Source organism: Salvia miltiorrhiza, chromosome 7, assembly GCF_028751815.1.
Source record: "Salvia miltiorrhiza cultivar Shanhuang (shh) chromosome 7, IMPLAD_Smil_shh, whole genome shotgun sequence".
NCBI classification, from domain to species: Eukaryota; Viridiplantae; Streptophyta; class Magnoliopsida; order Lamiales; family Lamiaceae; genus Salvia; species Salvia miltiorrhiza.
The window spans coordinates 58104660-58129578 of record NC_080393.1 but is presented as its reverse complement, the minus strand read 5'-3'; the positions used below and the strand labels follow the sequence as shown (position 1 = coordinate 58129578).

At 43.6% G+C, this 24919-nt stretch overlaps 1 protein-coding gene across 1 annotated transcript; it reads right to left on the bottom strand.

The window, feature by feature from the left end:
- Positions 1–18450: 18450 nt before the first annotated feature.
- On the bottom strand, positions 18451–24171 carry LOC130995133 (ankyrin repeat-containing protein At5g02620-like). Its single transcript, XM_057920280.1, has 3 exons — positions 23783–24171; positions 22864–23155; positions 18451–19442 (listed from the first exon to the last, which is right to left on the bottom strand). Exons 2-3 carry the CDS (start codon positions 23107–23109, stop codon positions 18744–18746), a joined length of 945 nt encoding a protein of 314 aa, XP_057776263.1. The 5' UTR covers positions 23110–23155; positions 23783–24171; the 3' UTR covers positions 18451–18743.
- Between the last annotated feature and the right edge of the window lie 748 nt (positions 24172–24919).

The window sequence follows — 24919 nt, the reverse complement described above, 5'->3', positions numbered from 1 at the left end:
GAGTAAAAGTAACACGAAAGCAGAACACAGACAACCAAACTGGATAAATCCCTTTCTTCCTTGCTTTCCAGGTTACTCGCACGAGGAGACTCCTTTAAAGGAGAATCCAGACGAACTGGACCAACTACAAGGGAGATCTAACTTGGCTTGAAATGCCAAGGGATTATCGAGTTAAGATGCCAACAAGCGGAAGCAAACAAAAAACTCAGGAACGCAAGATACCAAAAGATAAAAACAAAACCAGCACCTTGACCAAGCCTAAATCTATGAGCTAAGGTTACAGCCGCTTTACCAGAGCCGGACTCTTCAGGAGGAAGAGCCGGACCTACCACAATCCTTGCTCGTCGGGAGCGAATTGGCGCAACCAAAGGGCGGCGGGGTGGGTAAGATGAGTTTGGAGGGTGCCCTGGCTAGGTCACCGTGGCTCTGATACCACTGTTGGGTATCTTCGCCTAGCCAGGGTTACACCTCTTGGTTCCCGAACCTCCTGTCTCCCCCACTCGTGCTCAAGCACTTGATCTTCCCTGCTCGGGGCGAATTCTCTGCTCGGGGTGACTTTCCTGCTCGCCGCGATTTCTCTGCTCGGGGTGACTTTCCTGCTCGCCGTGATTTCTCTGGCGCCTCCGACTCCGCTGGACTGGAATCGGCTCTGCTGGAATCCGCTGCACTGGAGGACGCGACTTCGCTGGACTGGAGAGGCGACTCCGCTGGACTAGAACCCGCTGGCCTGGAACCCGCTGGCCTCGATCCCGCTGGACTGGAACTCGCTGGCCTCGATCCCGCTGGACTGGAACCCGCTGGCCTCGATCCCGCTGGACTGGAACCCGCTGGCCTGGAACCCGCTGGCCTGGAACCCGCTGGCCTCGATCCCGCTGAATTGGAACCCGCTGGCCTCGGTTCCTCTGGCGCCGGTTCCTCTGGCGCCGATCCCTCTGGCCTTCTCGATTCCTCTGGTCTTCTCGATTCCTCTGGCGCCGATCCCTCTGGCCTTCTCGGTTCCTCTGGCGCCGATCCCTCTGGCCTTCTCGATTCCTCTGGCGTCGATCCCTCTGGCCTTCTCGATTCCTCTGGTGCCGATCCCTCTAGCCTTCTCGATTCCTCTGGTCTTCTCCACTTCTCTGCAACACACAAAGACAAGCAGAAAGTAAAAGAGAAACAAGGGAAAGTCAGAGGAAAGAAAGACAAGGAAAGTTAGAGAAGGGGAAAAGGTGTCCTCGGGACACAGGGGCTCAGATTTTCCCCCTTATATTCAGCAACCCTTGCGGCAGCTGAATGATCAAGACCAGGGATGGACGACGGAGCAGCTTCTCAGATCTCAACAGAACCGCCAACAGCAGGAGCCAAGTTCAGAACTCCGACGGCTCAGATCTACTCAGGTAACCACCAAACTGGAATGGAGAGGCGACTCCGCTGGACTGGAACCCGCTGGCCTGGAACCCGCTGGCCTCGATCCCGCTGGACTGGAACCCGCTGGCCTCGATCCCGCTGGACTGGAACCCGCTGGCCTGGAACCCGCTGGCCTGGAACCCGCTGACCTCGATCCCGCTGGACTGGAACCCGCTGGCCTCGGTTCCTCTGGCGCCGGTTCCTCTGTCCTTCTCGGTTCCTCTGGCGCCGATCCCTCTGGCCTTCTCGATTCCTTTGGTCTTCTCGATTCCTCTGGCGCCGATCCCTCTGGCCTTCTCGGTTCCTCTGGCGCCGATCCCTCTAGCCTTCTCGATTCCTCTGGTGCCGATCCCTCTGGCCTTCTCGATTCCTCTGGTCTTCTCCACTTCTCTGCAACACACAAAGACAAGCAGAAAGTAAAAGAGAAACAAGGGAAAGTCAGAGGAAAGAAAGACAAGGAAAGTTAGAGAAGGGGAAAAGGTGTCCTCGGGACACAGGGGCTCAGATTTTCCCCCTTATATTCAGCAACCCTTCCGGCAGCTGAATGATCAAGACTAGGGATGGACGACGGAGCAGCTTCTCAGATCTCAACAGAACCGCCAACAGCAGGAGCCAAGTTCAGAACTCTGATGGCTCAGATCTACTCAAGTAACCACCAAACAGGGCTCCGATGGTCAGGAAAGCCCGGTGATACCTCCACCCAAGCAGGGAATCCCGTATTATCAAGGAATCTACCACAAAAGGAATAGCAGAGCCTTTTTGTCCTTCGTACTACGTTTTTTTCAGCATGAGAGAGCATCTGGGATATAAGGGAAGTAACAGCAACGGTAAAAGGGGGCGCCATTGAAGGCGGTGGAGTAACCAAGGTAAAAGGGCGGTGGAAGATGGAGAATTCGAGGAGTCTGAGAGAGAGGAGATAGGCGGGAGGGGTTTATCCGAAAAGGGGAGTGGGCTAGGGTTTGGGAATGGGCTGGGATAAGTGGGTGGGCTCGGTTCTGGGCCCTGAAGTTGGCCTAGACCCAAAAAGGAAAGGAAGAAGGAATGAGAAATGGGCCAACCTCACAAATAATAGCTGGCCATGACTATAAACATGAAATTAAAAAAATCTCTTTCGATGTGAGGTACTAAGATTAATCAAAACATGTCTTAACAACTTACATAATAAAAATTAGGATTGATAATAATAACTTGATATCTCAAAATAAGCGTAATACTTGACGCACTAATATTCTTCACATAACAAAAAAAAAATACTAAATGCTCGTTAATAATTTAAGTACAAATAACATATATACAAAAAAAAAAAAAACAACAACTAAATCACTAGCGATTTGAGCTAACTAGTTATGAACTAGGATTATGATGAGGATGGCATCCGGGATTCCTGACCTCCCGTACCCGAAGAACGGATACCTCTTAACAAATATGAGGAAGCAAGTCCTAAGGTATCCATCAGAGTTGATGTTATAAGAACCATTTTCGTGAGCTTGTCCATTTGCAGGATGATTATGGAGAAACAGTTTTGCATTTGGCTGTTAGGTACAAACAAGTCGAGGTTAGTAAGTTGTCTACATCGACTTTCTCACTTGATTAATTGACTCAATTTTGGTTTTAAACATTTTTATAATAGCAAAGATTATTTAATCAAATATTGATTTAATATTAGTATTATTTTTTTACTTGGAAAAATGATCTATTTGATTACACAACTAAACAACTTTAAACAATCTTTAGTAAATTAATAAACTCTATAAAATTAATCAATTTCTCTCAACTTGGGTTAGTTAAAAAAATCATCAATTTCGATTCGTTGGAATCCCTATATGGGGACGGAATTTCAATTTCTCTCAACTTGGGTTAGTTAATAAACTCTATAAAATTAATCAATTTCTCTCAACTTGGGTTAGTTAAAAAATCATCAATTTCTAACAACTTTAAACAATCTTTAGTAAAAAAATCACCAATTTCGATTTCGATTCGTTCAAATTTCGGTATGTGTATTTGGTTAAACCTTTACTTTTTAAATATGAGTAATTCACCTTTATACTTCAAACTACTGACCTTTGATCATCTTAGATTGTGCGGTATTTGGTAGAAAACAATGGAGTAGAATATGTTACAATTCAGGATCCTACCCCAATTGGGCCAAGGCAACAACATGAGGATGAAGCCCACGAAGACACCCACGGCCTGGAGGAAAGAAGTCGGCCCAAGAGAGTCACAAAAATGCCAAATCGCTACAAGGATTATAAACTGAATTAGAGAGAGCATGTGGAGTCTTGGTCCCCACTTTTCTGTTAGAATAGTACTGCTAGTGCAGAGTTTGTAGTAGTCTTTTGGTGATTAAGTAGCAGATTGTCTTGTGAAAATCAGAACTCAATTAATGAAAAATATTCTGCTTCTCTCTATCCTTTTCTGTTAGGAGTTTGGCTCACTCGAAGTAGCCGTTGCTCTCTTGACAAACTTAACATTGGTGCTTTCATTGTTTTGCTTCTCTTCCCTATAGTGTTTTTTCCACCTTCTCATGGCAGATTCTCCAGTTCTCGCTGCTATCAAGGCCCTCCAATCTCAGTTAGAAGGAAAACTTTCAGATACCAACACCACTCTCCAACAATTCATGCAATCAGTGGACTCCCGCTTTGCTAAGCTGCAGCTGGAGGATTCCGGGGGCTCCTTCCGACCGCCGCCACCACCCCCACCAGATCCGACAGCCACTCCTTTTCGATCTAAGAAAATGGAGGTTCCCACCTTCGATGGCACAGATCCGGCTGGATGGATCTTCCGCGTCGAAGAGTTCTTCAGTTACCACCAGACACCAGAACCTCAACGTCTGCGGATTGTCTCTTTCCACATGGAAGGTCGCGCTGCCGCTTGGTTCTAGTGGATGAAAACGAACCAGCTGCTGTCTACTTGGCCGGTGTTCCTTCACAGCGTCCGCCATCGCTTCGGCGGCTCCATTTACGACGACCCCCAAGGTAACCTGTCCAAACTCACTCAGAAAACAACGGTGGCTGACTTCCAAGCTGAGTTTGAAGATTTGATGAACAAAGTTGAAGGCATTTCGGAGCCTTTGCTCGTGAGCTTCTTTGTCACGGGGTTAAAGCCCGACATTCGTCGGGAACTTTCCTTCGCGAAACCAACTACTCTCATGGAGGCGTTTGCATTAGCCCGCGCTTATGAGGCGCGACTGGAAGAATCTCGCCTCGAGCAACGGTGGCCAGGGCGAACTCCGGTGCGATCTACTCCGGTCATCTCCCCTCCTCCATCATCATCGGTTGTTGTATCGGCGTCTGCCCCATCTGCGTCTTCGACGCCACCGGCCTCCTCCAAAGCTCCCCTGCTCCAAGGCCCTACTTTACACATCCGTCGTTTTTCGCCGCAAGAACTTAAGGAAAAGCGAGACAAGGGTCTCTGCTATAACTGTGACCAAAAATGGGCTCCTTCTCACCGCTGTCGGAGCCGCTTCTACGGGTTATTGGGCACGGACGACGATGATGATATCACCGACTCTCCGGGGGAATCTGAATCTGCCAACGACGACATCGATCCAGCGATCTGCGGTGATATTTCCACCCTCAACACCTTGTCCGGTCTGGGTCGCCCGCGATCTCTCCATCTTCTAGGGGCTATCAACCGCCACGCTGTCAAAATTCTTGTGGATAGTGGAAGCACCCACAATTTCCTCCAACCATCGATTGCTCAAAAGTTGAAATTGGACACCAAATCTATTCCTCCATTCAGGGTGTTCGTTGGCAATGGCGATTTCATCGTCTGCGATCGCATCTGCCCAGCGGTGCCAATCGATATGCAAGGATATACGGCAACGGTGGATCTCCATCTTCTAAAAATCGCTGGCCCGTCCGTGGTGCTTGGTATCCAATGGCTTCAAACCCTCGGCCCGGTCACTCACAATTATGCCACCCAATCAATGGAGTTTACGACCGCCGACGGGGTCACTCGCTTGGTCGGCGACCCCTCCATCGACATTCAACCTATTTCTTTCTCTTCGTTGCAGGCCGTCGCACGCAGGCGAGAGATAGACAGCGTCTATGCAATTTTAATCCAGCCCAGGCCCAATCCTAATGGGCCTTCACTACTGGCCCAATTTGAAATTTCAGAAATCACCCCAAATACACTCCACGACCTACTGCGTCAATTTCAACATCTCTTCACTACGCCCAAAGGACTTCCGCCGCATCGGAGTGTTGACCACCGAATCCATCTACTTCCAAACACCGCGCCAGTCAACGTCCGTTCGTACCGTTATCCTCAGTTCCAGAAACAGGAGATGGCGAAGCTAGTGGAGGAGATGCTGTTACAAGGCATCATTTGAACGAGCCATTCTCTCTTTTCATCGCCGGTTTTGCTGGTCCGTAAAAAGGACGGGTCATTCCGTTTCTGCGTGGATTACCGGGCTCTCAACGCCGTCACGGTGAAGGATAATTTTCCGATCCCTACCATTGACGAATTGCTCGACGATTTGGGCAAGGCGACGGTGTTTTCCAAACTGGATTTACGGGCAGGCTACCATCAGATCAGAGTTCACCACCGCGACATAGCCAAGACCGCTTTCCGAACTGTCGATGGTCACTTTGAATTTCTGGTCATGCCATTCGGGCTCTGTAACGCCCCCTCTACATTCCAAGCCACAATGAACCAAGTATTTGCTCCATTCTTACACCGTTTTGTAGTCGTTTTTTTTTATGATATTTTGGTCTTCAGTTCTACCATGGCAGATCACCATCATCATCTCACCCAAGTGTTTGAGCGTCTACACCAACATGACTTCGTCCTCAATGGCTCTAAGTGTATTTTCGGACAACCCTCTGTTGCTTATCTTGGCCACATTGTGTCGCAAGGCACGGTCCTCGCCGATCCGGAAAAGATTGCGGCGATGCGCTCTTGGCCCAAACCTCAGTCTATCAAACAACTCAGGGGGTTCCTCGGGCTCACTGGCTATTATCGACGCTTCGTGAGGCATTATGCAGGCATCGCCGCTCCCCTCACCAATTTGCTACGCATCGACGCCTTTAAGTGGTCGATGGAGGCGGACAGCGCATTCGAAGCTCTGAAAGATGCCCTAAGTTCAACTCCGGTGCTGCGCCTACCGGACTTTTCCATGGACTTCGTAGTGGAATCCGACGCCTCCGACGTGGGCATTGGGGCAGTGTTGATGCAGCAGGAGCAACCCGTGGCATATTTCAGTAAAAAATTGAGTCCTAGATTGCAAGCCTCTTCTATTTACACTAAGGAATTGCATGCTATCGTGGAATCGGTTCACAAGTGGCGCCAATATCTTCTTGGCCGTTTTTTCATTGTCCGAACTGACCATAAGAGCATCCGCGAACTCCTCCAGCAGACTATACAGACGCCGGAGCAGCAAAAGTATGTACGGAAATTACTTGGGTTTCACTTCCGTATAGACTACCGTACAGGCGCCTCCAATTTGGCCGCCGATGCTCTCTCTCGCCGTCATGAGAAGCAGCCTGATGTAGCAGCAGACGTCCCGGAATCCATGCTTGCCTATCACACTATAAGCACACCAGTGGCAGAGCTATTATCCCAACTCCGCCAAGAAAACATGACCTGCGCTGACTTGCGCGAATTGCAGGAGAAACTCCCTTCTCAGCAGCTAGGCTCAGAGTTTGCAGTTGTTGATGGTATCCTCATGTTCAAGCAACGATTCTACATCAGTAAGACTTCTTCGCTCATTCCCAAATTATTGCTTGAGGCACATGCAACACCTATGGCAGGGCATGGAGGAGTAAAGCGCACTATGGTTAGGTTGGCAACTACTTTCTACTGGCCTGGCATGCATAAGTCCGTAAAGGACTTCGTGGCCGCTTGCTTGGTATGTCAACAAACCAAGTACTCGACGCAGCCTCCAGCGGGCCTGTTGCAGCCCCTTCCGATTCCTTCCCAAGTTTGGGCTGAAGTCACGATGGATTTTATCACCGGACTACCTTCTAGCCGGGGATTCACGGTGATCCTAGTAGTCGTGGACCGTCTCACCAAATTTGCGCATTTTGGAGTGTTACCCACCTCTTTCACTGCAGCTATCACGGCAAAACTATTTGCAGACATGGTGGTACGTCTACACGGGTTCCCCACCACCATAATATCGGATCGCGACCCCATCTTTATTAGTAGCTTCTGGCAACACCTCTTCAAACTCAGTGGCACCACCCTTCGCCACAGCACGGCGTATCATCCCCAAACCGACGGGCAGACGGAGGTCGTGAACAGGTCGCTCGAACAATATTTGCGAGCTTTTGCACTTGCTAAGCCATCAGCGTGGTCGTCGCATCTCACCTGGGCCGAGTACTCGCACAATACCTCCTATTGCAGCGCCATCCGGATGACGCCTTTTGAAGCATTATATGGGCGTCGAGCTCAGATGATTCCTAAATATGCAGCTGGCTCCACTCACATCCAAGCGTTAGATGAGTTGTTGCTTGAGAGAGACGCCTTGCTCCAGCAGCTGAAAGAAACTTTGCGTCAATCTCAACTTCGAATGGAGCAACAAGCAAACCGCCATCGCCGCGAGCTGGAGTTTCAGGTGGGAGATAAGGTGCTAGTGAAGCTCCAACCTTATCGACAGCATTCCCTTCGCAGCCGCCAACCCCCCAAGCTGGCGCAGAGGTATTATGGACCTTTCACCGTTACTGCTAGAATTGGTCAGGTGGCTTATCGCCTGGATCTTCCCCAAGGGAGTCGAGTTCATCCCGTCTTCCATATCTCGAAATTGCGCCCTTTCAAAGGAGAGACCATTAATCTGCCACCGATTTGTTCCCTACCGGAGGATTCGCCTCATTCTATTCCAACCCCATCACCACTAGCTATCTGCAGCCAGCGCGTGGTGGTCACTCCGTCCGGTCCTCAGCAGCAAGCCCTGGTGCAATGGCAAGGCGAACCCCCAGAATGTGCGACATGGGAGCCGCTGGAAGAGATTCGTCGGAACTATCCGAGCTTTGACCTTGAGGACAAGGTCTCTTTTGAAGGGGTGGGAAGTATTACGATTCAGGATCCTACCCCAATTGGGCCAAGGCAACAACATGAGGATGAAGCCCACGAAGACACCCACGGCCTGGAGGAAAGAAGTCGGCCCAAGAGAGTCACAAAAATGCCAAATCGCTACAAGGATTATAAACTGAATTAGAGAGAGCATGTGGAGTCTTGGTCCCCACTTTTCTGTTAGAATAGTACTGCTAGTGCAGAGTTTGTAGTAGTCTTTTGGTGATTAAGTAGCAGATTGTCTTGTGAAAATCAGAACTCAATTAATGAAAAATATTCTGCTTCTCTCTATCCTTTTCTGTTAGGAGTTTGGCTCACTCGAAGTAGCCGTTGCTCTCTTGACAAACTTAACAGAATATCAATGTTCAAGGAATTCCAATCGAGAAACAGCTTTGGACATCTCCCTCCAGAGCCCCCAAGACACAATTCAATCTGAGATAACAAAAATCCTCGAACATATAACGACGTTAAAATTGTCAAATACCAGTTTGAACAAGGTGTCGATTGAGGTGGTGTTGATGATTCTGGCCCTGATCGCCGGCATGACGTTCCAGGCGGCGATCAACCCTCTCGGGGGCGTGTGGCAGGACAACTCGGCAACACACAAAGCCGGCACACCGATCATGGCGTCTACCGATCCCGAGAAGTACGAAGAATTCGTAGATGCTAACATGAGTGCTTTTCTTTGGTCATTGCTAACAATCATGGGGCTCTCGTTGGTATTTTTCTGCACAAGTTTTACGACTTCCATGCGGATGCTAAATCACCCAACAAAACATCGTTCTCTCATCATATCAGCTGCCATTTCCTACTTCTGCTTTCTTGGACTTGTTCCTTACTACAACCGACTTCCATACAGTCCACCCATGGTGTCCTCCTTCTGCAACTATGTTAGAGCTTAGCGTCAGAGCCTTGTAATTACTAGTAATTAATCATAGTTAGTTAGTTAATCCAACATAAAAACTCAAACACCTGCCCTTGGTATCAACGTAGTTAGTATTGCATTTCATGTTCCACTATATATATCATTACTTTTTTAAACTTCTACTGCTTTAATTTGATACTACATTTATTAATTAATTTAGATTCACTAATCCAATTAGCTTTCATAATTATCTTTTTAACATATATACTATTTTGGCTGGACACGAGTTTTAATAAAGAAAGTTAATGACTATTGTATTTTTAATAGATATATAGGGTCCCGTCATGTATAAAATGAGTGATAATATTGAATTAAGTGACTTAAGAAGAAATTAGGTTTAAGATTGAACAATGTTTATGTAATCATTCATCTCACCCAGAAATAAAAAATAAAAAAAATAAAAAATAAAAAAAAAGTTATAAAACACTCGGGAAGCGTTTGGTTTGGTGGATGAGATAGATAAGATTAATAGGATTAGAGGGGTAATTGATTAAAAAATCTACCCAATTCTGAAGTGGTAAATAATCACTATTTTGAATGATTGGATGTGAGTTGATTATCAATCACTCATTTGAATGATGGGATGCCGCGATATGAGCCGGGTTCATATCATGATAGTCTCGCCAGCAGCGCGTCTTCGGGGCTACTGATAACAATTTTCTCGAGATCTCGACGTGCCCTTGCACTGCTGCTGTAATGGGTAGAGGTGACAGTTGTTGGGGAGTCTAAAATCCGAGCATCATAGAGTTTCTTTTCTACTGCTTCTGCAGCCATTCTTTTTTTTTTTTTTAGGAAAAGCAGTATTGATATTACTAGCTTGAAAACGAGTTCAACAAAGAAGGAAACACCTCAACAGAGGAAGGAGCTAAACGATTACATAAAGCAAATTTGGCGAGGCGATCGGCATCTTCATTCCCTTCTCTAGACGTCCAGCTGAAAGAACACCGTTGTAACGCCATGGCAGCAGACCAAATTCTGTCAAGAGTGGTTCCCAGATAAGAAGGATCAGATTTTTTGTTCACTAAACTCCAGTAGAGACGTTGGCAGTCCATTTCAATAATCACGTCCGATAAGCCTTTCTCAGTGCAGAGGCGAACACCTTCCAACACAGCAGTAGCTTCCCCCTCCATCACCGAGACTGCTCCCGGCCTAAACCCGTAACAGCATCCCGCTTTCTTTCCCTCAGCATCAAAAATCACCACCCCAAAAGCCATTCCCACTCCAGAGGCAAAAGCCGCATCACACCGGATTTTGAATTGACCTCGTCTACTGCACTCCACTTGACAAGGGGAGTTTTGGACATTAGGAATGCTTATTGGTTTTGCCCAGACAACTCTGTATGCAATCTGGAAGCACTCAATGGGGGCAATAATTTTATCTTGGAATAAGAGTAAGTTTCTAGCATACCAAACTGACCACAGGAGAGTAGCAAACAGGTTGTGAACTTCTATCTGAGGGATTTGTCTGATCTTCTCGAACCAAGAGGGGATATTGCACAGTTCCTCACCTCCAAGAGGTCTCAAGCGTAGCGGCGAAGAAGCCCAAAATAAAGCAGTTCATTGACAATCCCGCAGAGCATGTTCTGCCGTCTCCTCAAACTGACCGCACCTTCTACACATGGGATCAACATCAATGGATCGTCCTCTAAGACTCAAAGCAGTCGGTAATGAAGAAGAAAGACATCGCCAGAGGAACAGTTTGACTTTAGGAATGACATCAAGGCCCCAAATCCATTTCCAGAGATGATCCTCCCTCGAAGAGGTTGAAGCCTCTCATCTACGTCTATTGGAGATAGCAAGAAAATAACCGGACTTAACTGTGAAAACATTCCCTTTATCATGGGGCCAGAAAGGCATGTCCACATCCGTCCGATTTCCATGAAAACAATCAGTAAATTTCCACCACTCCGTATGAGGAAGTACCTCTTGAACTTTTTCCACATCCCACATCTCTCCATCTTCCAAGAAGAGATCCGACACCTTCATGGTCCTGAGATTCTCCCCAACCCGAGCAACATGAAACCTTCCTTCCCCATCAGGTAACCAAGCATCATGACCAATGCGAATACGAGAACCATCACCAATCTTCCACGCCACTCCCTCGTTCAGGAGATCCCTACCTGCAAGCAAGCTAGTCCAAATGTAAGAAGGATTATGGGCTTTACTAGCAAGGAGGATGTCCGTCCGAGGAAAGTACCTCGCTTTAAGAGAACGTGCTAACAAGGAAGAATCATTCTGAATAATTCGCCAAACCTGCTTTGCCAACATAACACGGTTAAAGAGACTCAAATCCCTGAATCCGAGTCCCCCTTCTTTCTTCGGCACGCACAAACTCTTCCAACTCTTCCAATGAATGCGGCGTTCTTCCTGTTTTTGGCCCCAAAAGAAGCGTGCCGCGATGCCATTAAGATTGTGGCAAATCTGCTCCGGGATCACAAAGCAACTCATAAGATATGACGGGATAGCTTGAAGGACCGCCTTGATAAGAACAACTTTCCCTGCGCCCGACAAAAACTGTCTCTTCCAATCCTTTGATTTTTTCCTAGTCCGATCAACCAACATTTGGAATATCTCAGTCTTCGAGCGTCCCACGGTGCTTGGAATACCCAAATATCTACCTCCTTGCTCGATATACTGCACCCCAAGCAAACCCGCAAGCTCACCACGTAACTCTACCCCAACTCCGCTGCTAAAAGAAATGGAGGATTTCTCAAGGTTAACTTTTTGCCCTGACACATGCTCGTAGTCACCGATAATATCACGAATCCTTCTAATTTCATCCGCGTTGGCCCTTCCGAAAATGATGCAGTCGTCGGCAAAAAGCAAATGACTGACTCTGGGAGCAGAGCGGCAAATACGAGCCTCGTGTATCATATTTTGAGTCTCTGCCCTTCTGAGTAAGCTGGAGAGAGCTTCTGCATAAAAGAGAAAAAGAAACGGATCATCTCCCTGCCTTAAGCCACGTCCCGGCTCAAATTGGTCACCTGGAAAACCGTTAACCAAAACACGAAAAGAGACAGTGGAAACGCATCTCATAATCAAGTCAACCACCGAAAAATGAAAACCCAACCTCCGCATCATAGACTCGAGGAAACTCCACTCAACCCTATCGTAAGCTTTGGCCATGTCAAGTTTAAAAGCAAACACACCATGAGCCTTAGCTTTATTAAGCTTCATCATATGAAAATTTTCAAAGGCTAATAGAGCATTATCAGTTATATGACGACCTGGGACGAAAGCAGATTGACTCTCATTGATGATAGAGGGTAACACAATCTTTAATCTATTCGTGATGACTTTAGAGACAATTTTGTAAATCACATTACATAAACTAATAGGCCGAAAATCAGAGGGAAGGGAACACTTCTTTTTCTTTGGGATAAGACAAATATAGGTAGAATTGATAGGTCGAGGACACGCACCCTCATTAAGAATACTAAGAATCATAGGCACGACATCAAACTTCATAGTAGCCCAGCAAGAGGAATAAAAGATGACAGGCATACCGTCGGGCCCGGGGGCCTTGAGAGGGGGCATCTGTTTGAGAGCTTGGACTACTTTCTCATGGGTGTAGGTGGCAGTTAAGACCTCGTTCATATCGTCAGTGACCATAGGTTCGATAGAACGGAGCACCTCAGCAGGGTTATGAAAATCACCAGCCGTAAAGAGAGTCTGAAAATGCTCTTTAAAAACCTCGTCCATCTCTTGGTTCTTTCTTGTCACCAAACCATCAGCCCTCGTGATCTCTCGTATGTTATTTCTCTTCTTCCTCCCCTCAGCCACTCTATGAAAAAACCCCGTATTTCGATCTCCTTCTGCCATCCAGTCCGCTCGAGATCTCTGCTTCCACATTATCTCCTCCTTTTGTAACAAATCATCAAGTTCATTCTCAAGGGCCTGTTGTTGTTCTTTTGTGAACGGGTCTCTCGAAGGTTTCTGCATGTCCGCCAACTCCTTACGAATTTTTTCACACCTTTTTTTCACGTGCCCAAATTCACATTTTTCCCAAAGTTTTAATTCCGGACCCATATCAGCTAACTTTTTTTGAACTCCACTGACCGAATGCGTATCTCCACCCGCCTCCCAAAGTTGCCTACACTTATTTTTACAACCCTCTTCCTTTATCCACATCGCTTCAAAACGAAAAGGTTTCGGGCGATTTTGAGTTTCCTCGCTTGAACTTTCCAAAGTGAGGAGTAGAGGGCAGTGATCACTGGATTTACGGAGCAGATGAATAACTTCAAAACCAGGGAACGAATCCATCCATTGCATGCTGCCCAAGATGCGATCTAGTCGTTCCATAATATTTTGGTTGCCACTTTGGTTGTTATTCCAAGTGAAAGTGTCTCCAGTAAAACCTAGATCCGTTAGCCCACAGTCATCTGCCACCTCTCGGAAAGCCTGGAGACGAGAGTCAGATTTGGATTGTCCGCCCACCTTCTCGAAGTGATACATTGTTTCGTTAAAATCTCCCCCACAAATCCACTTTTCAGTCACGAAAGGAAGAATAGATCTCATAAGGGACCAAGTGAGATGGTGATCCTCAGTTTTGCTCCACCCATACAATCCGCAGAAGTCCCACTCCGGATGCAAATTATCATTCACTGAAGCCAAGATGTGATTGTTGGAGGAGGACTTAAGCGAGATTTGAACATCATCAGCCCATAACAAGCAAAGACCTCCACTACGACCCCTCTCTGAGCAGACACAATCAACAGCCACAAAATTACTAAAACCAACTTTCACCAGAATTCGGTTCCATTCATTAGTAACGAGTTTGGTTTCCATAAGGAAAACCAAATCGGGGCGCTTATGTTTGGTAAGCCAAACTAACTGACGAATTGTCACTGGGTTCTCAAGCCCCCGACAATTCCAAATCAAGCAACTCATTGTGCTCGGCGGGATTGCTCCGTAGCAATCTCCGCCGCTGATGCATTTTTGGGAGTTTCATCATTAATAACCGCACATTTGAGCCTTTTTTGAACGAGCTCAACTGCACCATCATTAAAAGGATCCACGGCACTCTCCTCCTCGCACGAGTGCCGTTTCAGGGAAGTAACTTTTGGGTTTTTTGGGAGGTTAGGGGTTTTCTGGTTAAGCTTTTGGTTTGGAGATCGGGTATGGCGGGTCCATTTTTTTTGGGTGATGTTTGGTTTTATTTGGAGGATATCAAGGAGTTTAGAGGTTGGAGTGAAGGGAGCTGCACTGCATTCTTGATCATGGAAGAGTGTACTGGATTGTGGCTTAAGGGTGGATTTGGAGGAGTTTTCAGCTGATAAATCAAGCTGGGGGTGAGTGTTAGGGTCTGAGTTGTATAAGGCGTGGGGTGATGGGGTTGGGAGCGGTAGTTTTTTGCTGTTTTTGTTGGGGGTGGGCAAAAGGGTGTCCTTCAGAGTTTGGTTAGTGGGATTCTTTGGCTTGGGATCTTTAGAGAAATTAGCATCATGGTACCGGGGTTTGGCAAAAGAGTGGATTTAGAAGAGTTTTGGGCCGAAATATCAAGCTGAGGTTTGGTGTTAGGATCTGAACTGTATAAGACCTGGGGCGATGGGAGTGGGTGCGAAAGTTTTTTGCTGTTTTTGGTGGAAGTGGGCAGAAGGGGTTCCTTCAGAGCTTGGATTTCGGAGTTTTTTGGCTGGGGAGCTTTGGAAAAAATAACCTCGAAATCAGCCTCTTCGGTTTCATGTCGATGGTTGGGACCACAAGCTTTATTGGGATTGTAGGAGAGGGGTGGAGGACGGGGTCTGTTGGCTTTTTGGGTGTGATTAGGTTGCTCATAAAAGTGAGTAGGGCCAGATTCCATTGGGTCTCCATGTGTTTGACAGAGAGGCTGAGGGGGTTGAGGGGGTTTTTCATTTTTGTTTAGATTTCCAACCTTGCCAATATGGCGTAATCTTTTGAGAGGAGAAGCTTTGAGGGTCGGGCCATACAAGAGATCTTCGAAGTGCCTGCCATTATCATCTTCCTCTGACGCCATTTCACAAGCCCGAGTTTGATGCCCCATAATACCGCATTGGTAACAGAAGATGGGAAGATTTTTGTACTTTAGAGGAATCCAGAGTTGCTTCCCTTCAAAAGAGATTGTGATACCCCTAAGGAGCGGGACTGTGACGTCAATGTTAACCTTGAACCTAGCAAAACACCCCGCAAAATTTGTGTCTGTATCCACCTCTTCGACCTTTCCAATCTGTGACGCAATACTATGGAGGATTGTAGGCGTCAAGCATCTCATAGGTAAATCATAAGCACGAGCCCAGAAACTCCCCCGATCAATCCGAATGTTAGATGGCTGAACCGATCCATCCAAACAAGTAATGGCAAAGAGATGGCCATCGAAATGCCATGGTTGTCTTTGGATGACCCAATCTCTATCTTCGTAGTTACAAAAGTGAACAAGAATAAATTATTCCTCCATTCACGAGCAGTAAAATCATTTGGAGTTCTCCAAGATTTTTTCATGATTTCCAAAAGATGGAATCCATTTGGGGACTTTTGACAAATTAATCTACCCACCAAGCAGCACGACGAGTTATTTTCAGAGTTCCCATCCAGATTAGGGATACCATCAATATTCACCACAGCCGCCTCCCTAGCAGTCCTCTCTTAAGGACCAGTGTCAAAACCATAACCCTGCGAGGCTCCTCCACGTTCCATTAGAACTTGCACAGCACAAAGAAAATAAAACCAGGAGCCAACCGCCGGCCTAAAACCCCACAGAGTCAAGTGCCGGAGCGGTCAAAACAGAAGAAGAAAAAAAAAAACCAGAAAAGAAAAGGGCAAAGGAAAACTACGGAGAAAGGGGACCGACGAAGACCACGTCGACCGGGAGTGGGCAGAAAACCTAGACACAAACTCGGAGGAGAACCAAACCCTAGTAAGACCTAGAGAACAACAAACCCTAGACGCCTAGGGAACGATTACAATGTATGCTTTGCAGCCATTCTTTTCTTTATTTCTTTTCTCTGCTTTTTCCTACTCTCGCAATATATCTATCTATACTAATAGAAAAAAAGGCTAAGGCAGTCTAAGGACAACTCCAAAACTTTGTAAACCTCATTCTAACTCCAGAGCCTACCCCTAATCTGCAAGACAAGTCTATCAATATCCCAAAATTTGCCCTGAAAACGACTTTCATTTCTGTTTTCCCATAACAGCCAAATTGTTTCCACAATAAGACTTCTTACAACATCATGAAGGCAAATAAGAAAGTCAGCACAACAAATTTAACATGCAATATCATAAGTTTCCATTCTTGATTCTTAAGCTTGATCTCTTCTTCCTTCATAATCTTCAGCTCTTCCATGGAGGCACATGCTTCTTTGTAAGATTTCTTCAAGCATACTATACACATAGACGACAATCAACGGAAGCCCGTCATCTATATAATGCGGTCATTGGCAATGGGCCTCAAAAATCGTCGCCCATTATCACATAGACGATGGTTTTCAACAGCGTCGTCTATGACCGTATTATATAGATGAAAGGCTTAAGTTTACCATCGTCTATGCATATATTAGACAACGGTTTTGGTGAATTGTCGTCTGAAATCTCGGTTATAGCCTACGGCCAAGCTATAAACGACTAGACGACGATTTTCGAAGCCTATCGTCTATATCTTGATGTCTATGACCCTAATTCTTGTAGTGCATCCACTTCTTTGATTTTTTCTTGGTTCACACTATCCATCAAAATAATTCTATAATTCAATTGCTCATTTGTCTTCTCCTTTTCGAGCTTCATTTTTGCAAAACTAAGCTTGTAGTGAGACAAGCTCTGTATTAACCTGCACCCATAATTCACAATCATCCCACTAAACCACCAGAGATGTATAATGTATTGTCATACAATGAAACTAAAAAAAAACTAAATTTTACACTAAATTATTCTTACATTTCTGTGATGACAAAGAAGATAACGCCTCTCTAGATTCTTATCGGTGTGCAATATATATTTTCGATTCAGCAGGTACATTGTGCGAGCAGATTTGAGTTTCAGGACCATTATTCATCTGCAAGTTCCATGATGATGTCGAAGAACTAGCCATGGTGAGCGATTTGTTGCACTTCTTCCTCTCCCGATTCTTTGCTCGTTTCTTCTCTCCCAGTTCTTAGCTCGATTCTTCTCAATCTCCTCTATGCTGCAAAAAACAAAAAAAAAAACAAAAAAAACAATGCTCTTAATTCACGGTGCAATTCCCCAAATACAAAAAAAAAATGATAGAACACAAAAGGATGATATTTTTAGAAAGTGTGAAACTACGTCGTTTTGTTGCACTGCCCCGATCATGTCACGTCAATTAATCCAACTACCAAGTCAGCAACGATTTGGGGGTATTTTGTATTGGGTGCAAAGAATACAAAATTCATGTATTTTTATAGGCAGATTTTAAAGTTTAGGTGCAAAACTAGAAAATGGAAAAAGTTCGAGTATTTACATGCCAATATCCCATAAAAGAAAATTACTTCTAGCTATTTTTTGTATTTGCAACCTATGGTGTTAGTTCTATTTCGATGAAGCTTGTTAAAACAAATAAACATGTGACTTATGATTTAGTGTTTTTACTCATTAAATTGGTTTTTTTTTTATTTTTATAAATTACATAAGTAAATAAAGAAAACTTAAAGATCGCGCGATGGAAGACTTGAATCAAGAAGTAAATAAAGAAAATTACTTTTATTTTTTGTATTTGTAATCTACGGTGTTAGTTCTCTTTCGATGAAGCTTGTTAAAACAAATAAACATGTGACTTATGATTTATGTTTTTACTCATTAAATTGGTTTTTTTTTTGATAAATTACATAAATAAATAACGAAAATTTAAAGAGACGGAGGACTTGAATCAGGACAGTCTTGGGCATTAACCTCCTATCGTTAGGCCAAACCATGCATACTTATAATTTGAATATTTATAAGAAAAAAAATCTATCAAATGAGATGTAGAAGATTCGAACAGCAACTGCACTAGGCACTCTTTATCTAAACCCTCATTAAATTGGTTCTGATTAATCTGCCCATTGTAGATGCAAGTGTAAGCGCACTCTTCATCTAAACACTCATTAAATTGGTTTTGATTCTTCCTATTGTTGATGCATGTGTAGAGAGAATGTTTTCTTGAATGACTTATGTTAAGAATAAAATCCCAACTAGCATAAATAAAGAGTACATAATCGAAAATAATTAGATTTAGAATTGAACAATGATAGAGAAAGTACTAATTTAAGTATAAAATATTTTTGACCTTTATGTTTGAATTATAACACTTAGAAATGGTGAATAAGTCTCTTTTTTTTTTTTTTTTTTACTTGGGGATGAAGGAGCGATGGAGTTTGAACCTTAGACCTCACTCGCAGACAGGAGTTCGCACTGCTTGGTGTCCCCTAATGAACGGTGAATAATAGTCTCTAAAACATCCCTTCAACTTAAATGTCGAACATCCGATGGAGGACGCGTAAGGGTGTAGGATCAGCAACACCCTGCCGCAGCATTCTTCTCTTCTTCTTGACGTAAAAATATGTCGATATTGGAAACAAGGTAAAGATTGCAAACAACGTTAATAACTCTGTCAAATTAAAAACAACAGTGTCAGTTGATCTCGTCGGTTTGGTTCCCGGAGTGGTCGCCTGTATGGAAGCAGCACAACTCATTGCAATAGCCGTCACCGCCACCAACATACAGAAGATGGCGCTGCCCAAGACATAGATGCTTTTGGATGTCATTCCGGAGGTGATGACGAAGATTATGAGGAGGGATGACAAGAATGCTATGCCGTTAGTTTTCAACAAGTATTGGTATATGTCGGGATGAGTGTATGCAATGACAGCATCGCCGGCCTTGTGCGACGACGTGTCGTCCTGCCACACGCCGCCGGGTGGGTTGACGGCGTTCTGGAACGCCATGGTTGCTATCAGGACGGCCACCACCATCACTGCGTCGCTCATCTTGGGCAGGATTTCGTGATAATGTACAATTGGTGCAAACCAAGTATCTATGATTCTCCCCATTTCGGAATAGTGAGATGTACCTGCCGGAGGGCTCCGATTCAAGATCTGCGCCGGTGTTTTGCCCATGGAATTCGTCTTGCTCCTTATTTTCATGATTTGCACCAAGTATTGGAGAGTCTGAGATTTTCATGCATCAAATTTAATTAGGGTTCATTCATTCCATTAGGGTTTATAATTCTTTTGAATTAATAATGAATTACTTCATCCGTCCTATTGACAATGACTCATTACTATTCACCATGATTATTAAGAAGAAGAATGATTAAAGGGTTAAGTATCAAATAAGCATCTATCATAATGGCTCTTATCACGTTTAGCTCCCTATAGTCGAAGTTAGGCCAACTAAACCCTCATACTATTCCACTTAGTAAGACCTTATCTCATTTCTCTTTCAACATACCAAGGAACTCAGTGCAGAGCTCCACCCACAGAAGTTCAGCTATACCACACGTTTCAGACTCCACAAACTCAACTGAAAGCTCTAAAGACTTCATCTACAAACCACTCTGCCCATTTTACCTCCATTCACGGTTAGCACCCCAAATTCAATTTCAGCGATTTCCTCCAGTATTCAAGTCTCTAATGTGCAGCAGACAACAATCCCTGTTTTTGTGTATGCATGTCACTTACTTTCACATATAAATTGAACCAAGACTTTTGAACAAATGGCATTCATATACATGTGCATACCATCTGTGTTTACATACTACATATGAAACATGTTTTTTTTTTTTTTAATAAAAGGAAAAGAAAAGATTTAGTCTTGAAGCCCTGTTTTAATCTTCGGTCTTGAGCGAATGGGGAGGGTGTCGTTGCTGTTGAGTTGAGAAAGCAGAGGGAGACAGGGCGCGGTGGTCAGTGGCGGCCCTCGCTGCTGTCGACCGGATTTGAGTGGAGGGGAGAGACAGAACGGCGGCGGCCATGGCTGTTCTGTGGTCGCCGGATTCGAGAGGAGGGAGTCGATTTTGAGGTCTGGAGAGTTTGGCGGCGGTCCTTAGTTGTAGACGCCGAAAATCAAGAAGGAGAGAGGGATCGAGGGAGGCGGCGGCGCTTCGCCGTCGCCAAGGAGGGAGACGGAGGGGAGCGATTCTCGACGCTGCTTCACCGTTTAGGCGTGTGTGTGGACCGTCCTTTGAGTTGCCGGAGATGAGGGAGAAGAGAGAGCAGAGGGAATGGTGATGGTGTTACAGGGGCTCAGTGTCTGAGGAGAGGGAAAGGTGGTAGCGGCGGCTTCTCGCCGCTGCTCCTCCGGCGATCTGCTCGGCGGCAGATTCTGAGGGAGAAGGGGGCGAACTGCCTGAACCGAGGAGAGAAAGGGAGAGACGAGATGTGTGTGTGTGAGCGGCAGATTTGGTTGAAGAAAAAGGAAGAAGGATTTAGGGCGAGTTTGGGCCTTAGAGAGCTGGGCCGAAATTTGTAAAGGAGTTGGGCTGAGATTATTTTTGATTGGGCCTGATTTAATTATTAATAGCATGGGCTGTCCCTTATACAATCAACTGGGCCGATTTCTTTCAATAAATTTTGGGCCCTGCGATTTTTAATAATGAAATGGGCTGCCTATATTTAATTGTTAGGCTTGGCCTTTATTTAAACTATTGGACTTGTTTAATTAATTTTTTGTTTTGACTTTGTAATTGAGTTTGATTAGAAGATGATTGCATTAAGTGTAATTACGTATTATTATATAAGTTAAGCATGGAATGAATTTGCATTTGCACTTGCATTATGCAATAGGAACTATTTACTATGATTTAATTGAGTTTATTTATAAATTCAATTATTTAAGAAAATCGAGTAAGGATATTGTTGGTGTCCTTAACTCAAGAATTTTAGTTTTCAATTATCTATTCATTAATTTTTGAAAACCCGGCTAAGTGAATCATAGAATGTTAAGCACTACACTATGACTTAAGATTAGATTCTTGAGATCTATTAAGATTATAGATTTCTTGTAGGCTTTGTGGACCAGGAGGATTAGCGCTGCTATTCTGATTCAGAGTTAAGTTTAAACGACAGACTTTGCCTAATCAGGTGGGCTTACTTTCCAAATGTATAAAGTATAATTGAGTTATTAAGCTCTAAATGTTTCAATGAAATGCAAATTATTTATTCAATGAAATGCAAATTGTTTATCCAATAAAATGTTTATGTGCACTCTGCTCTGTTTAAGGCTCGCCACAACGAATCAATTGAGGTTCTCTTATGGCCTAACCCGTTATTTGAGAATCGTGTACACTCGTTAGCTGACCTGGTGGGTTGATCTCCATCGGACACTAACTAAGAGGTGTTATAAGGGTGTTTGCTGGATGTGTTCCGGAGCATGTAATGTAAGGCCTGCTTGGGTAACGTCCCGAGATCAAATGAAACTTGTCTAGGTTACGCCCTCAGTTCAAATAAATGGAAGAAATGGATCCGAGGTGGCTAAAAGGTCCGGGATCACAGTGAGTAACAGAAAGGGAGTGTGACATGTGCGCACAAATGAAAGAAATTATTTTAACATACTTAGAAGTTCTTTCAATTTAAAACCTTATAAGTTATGTCAAGTATAATTGGATAAACTGTCTTTACGGAAATATGAAATGTTTCAGAAAATGCATATCAACTAAGTACATTAGTACTTAACCCAAAAATACTTTCAAATGTTTTCAGGTTAGCTGGCTGGTGCTGACGGGACGGAGCTGAGACTAGGGTTAAATTCCTATTTTAGAGATCTTGGCAAGGAGGGATCCGGCGGCGGCGAGCCATTCAAATAAAAAAAATTAAAAAATCGGACGGCGTCAATTAACCGTTAGAGGCGAGGGCCCGTTTGATAAAAATTAGCCACTTTGAGGGTTTAGTTGGCCCGACTTCGACCATAGGGAGCTAAACGTGATAAGGGCCACTATGATAGGGACTTATTTGATACTTAACCCATGATTAAATGATAAAAAGTGGTAGAATGTAGTGAAGTCCACAACTTTTGTAAGAGAAGGTGGTTTCCTTTTCTGGAATAGACTATTATAAATGAGACGGAGGGAGTATCAGGATTGCTTAATTCAGAGTTATGATATATAATTTTTTTTTAATTTCAAATTTTTAGTGGTAAATATTAATTAGAGCTAATTATATCATAATATTTTCTATTTTTATAACAAGTATTTATAAAATAGAGAAATATTAAAAGAGAAACAGGGTGGTACGCAATAAATTGTGGGACAAAAGATCTAATTCGTATTTCCACAAGATGGTCTTAACATATACTTGGTTAATGTATATTCACTTAAGAAGCAAATATTAAATTAGCCGCTTTACTTAGTTAATTTTTAATAGTAACCACAAAATATATATAATAATATAAATATAAATATTTTGATAAAAATATCCTTTTTATTATTTTATTTTTATTTTTGTTACAATTTCATTAAGTATAAAATTATTACAATTAATACATATTTATGCTTATGACTACATTAACCTTTTGTTAAGTAAAATAGTTATTTATAGCTATTATATTAACACTTAATAAAATGAAATAATTCAAATGATGGTGGTTAATTACCTCAAGTTGAGTGGATCTAACAGCCAAATGCAATAGGGTCTCCCCATCCTCATCAACTGCCTCCACAAGCTCCCACAACTTGCCCACCAAAACCTTCAATGTCTCGAGCTTGCCGTGTTTGACGCACAAGTGCAACACAGTCTGCCCGCGACCCACCCTCTCCATTGCAGGCAAACGACTCTCTTCAAGGAGATGTTCCAACATTTCAACATGCCCATTTACGGCCGCGATATGAACCGGGTTCATATCGCGACAGTCGCGCCACCAGCGCGTCTCCGGGGCAGGGCCGGCCCTGACATTTCGGGGGCCCTAGGCGAAAAGGAAAAAAGGGGCCCCTAAAAGAAGAAGCTTGGAGAAGTTGGAGTAGCAAATTTGAGATAGCTGTAAACCTGTAATATTGACCATAAAGTGCAATAAACTAGAAAACAATGATAAAATAATTATAAAAATAACTTGGATCTTCTAGCATTTTGAGACGCAAAATCATCAATAATTTCTTCAAGATCAAGCTTTTCTAATACCTCATGTTCAATGCATAAAACCGCTAATCCATTCAACCTTTCTTGAGACATAGTAGAACGCAAATATGATTTTATCAATTTTAATTTTGAAAAACTTCTATCTGCTGAAACTACAGTAACTGGTATAGAAAAACTTTTTTCAAAATTTTAATTTTGAAAAACTTCTTTCTTTAGACTTTAGAGCTATTCAGCAAGGAAAAGAAAAAAAATAGGGAAAGAGACGTTGCTGTTGTTTTGCTGATTAGAAATAGGTTAGGTTGTAGATAATTTTTTTTTTTTTTAATAATTGGGCTACTAATACTAATGGGCTTTATATTTTTTGGGGCCCCTTAAATTTGGGGGCCCTAGGCCATTGCCCCATTGGCCATATCAAAGGGCCGGCCCTGCTCCGGGGCTACTGATAACAATTTTCTCGAGATCTCGAAGCGCCCTTCTGCTGCTGCTATGTGCAGAGGTGACTGTTGTTGGGAGTCTAAGCTCCGAGCAAGCCACGGATTCATATTCAGCACCTCTTCCACCATGGCTGTCTGTCCCCGCATTGTTGCGATGTGAAGAACATTTCTTGAACATGAAAATGAAGCAGTTTCAACGAGATATGGATCTTGTTCAACTAGTTTATGAAATTTTGTTACATCCCCTTTGTATACAGCATCGTAGAGTTCTGCAGCCATTCTTCCTTCCCCACTAATTATTAATGCATTTCTTTCTTTCTCTGGCAATATATAAGGCCATAATTGAGGGCATGATGATAAGGTTCTATTTAATTTATTCTTTTTTCTTTTTCTTTTCTTGTGAGGGAAGATTCTACTTAATTTCCTCACTAGTGTTAAAGAAAGGACCATATATTAATTACGTTGACTCAAAAGAAAATTTTACTTTAATTTTCACACTAGTTGTTAAAGAAAAAACCACATATAAGTAAGGTTGATTCAAAATAAAATTCTACCGATGGCCCTTTGACCTTAGCATCATGAATAGACCTCCAGGTCAAAACGCGGAAAAATGCGGCAAAGAGAGGAAAAAAAGTTGATTCGTCGTTGTCGGTCCCGAACAATTTAATGGAAAAGGTCGTTGAAGAGCAGAAAAATAATAGACTTGATTTTGTAGTAGATATTTTGATAGGAAAAATCTAGATAGAAATCAAAAGTAAATTAGAGAATTATCTAGAATGTATTAATTACTTGAAGGCTCTAAAAGCTAAGTACTAAGGTAGAACTAACAAATAATATCAAGAGAATTCTAGAATTCTACTATATATATATATATATATATATGTGTGTGTGGAGATTGTATCAGCCACAAGTGGATTGAAAAAAAATTGAGCCACTAAATTACAATCCTCCCACTCAAATTCCCAAGCACACACACGTCCACAACCAATTTCTCCAAATTTCCTTCCTACCAATTAATTAAATTCTCCATTATATATACTTATATTCCAACAAAAACAAGTGAAGTGTGGCATAGCCGACAACCGAATTTTAAACACCAACACTTGGCTAATAGAGGATAAAGAATTAGTGATACATAACTGA

What these genes read in the sequence shown, in the direction of transcription:
- LOC130995133 (XM_057920280.1), bottom strand. Translation starts at nt 23,109, where the DNA reads ATGAACCCGGTTCATATCGCGGCCGTAAATGGGCATGTTGAAATGTTG. An exon ending in TTAGATCCACTCAACTTGAG is followed by an intron (nt 19,443 to 22,863) that starts GTAATTAACCAC and finishes TGAAAATCTCAG; the next exon opens with ACTCTCCAATACTTGGTGCA.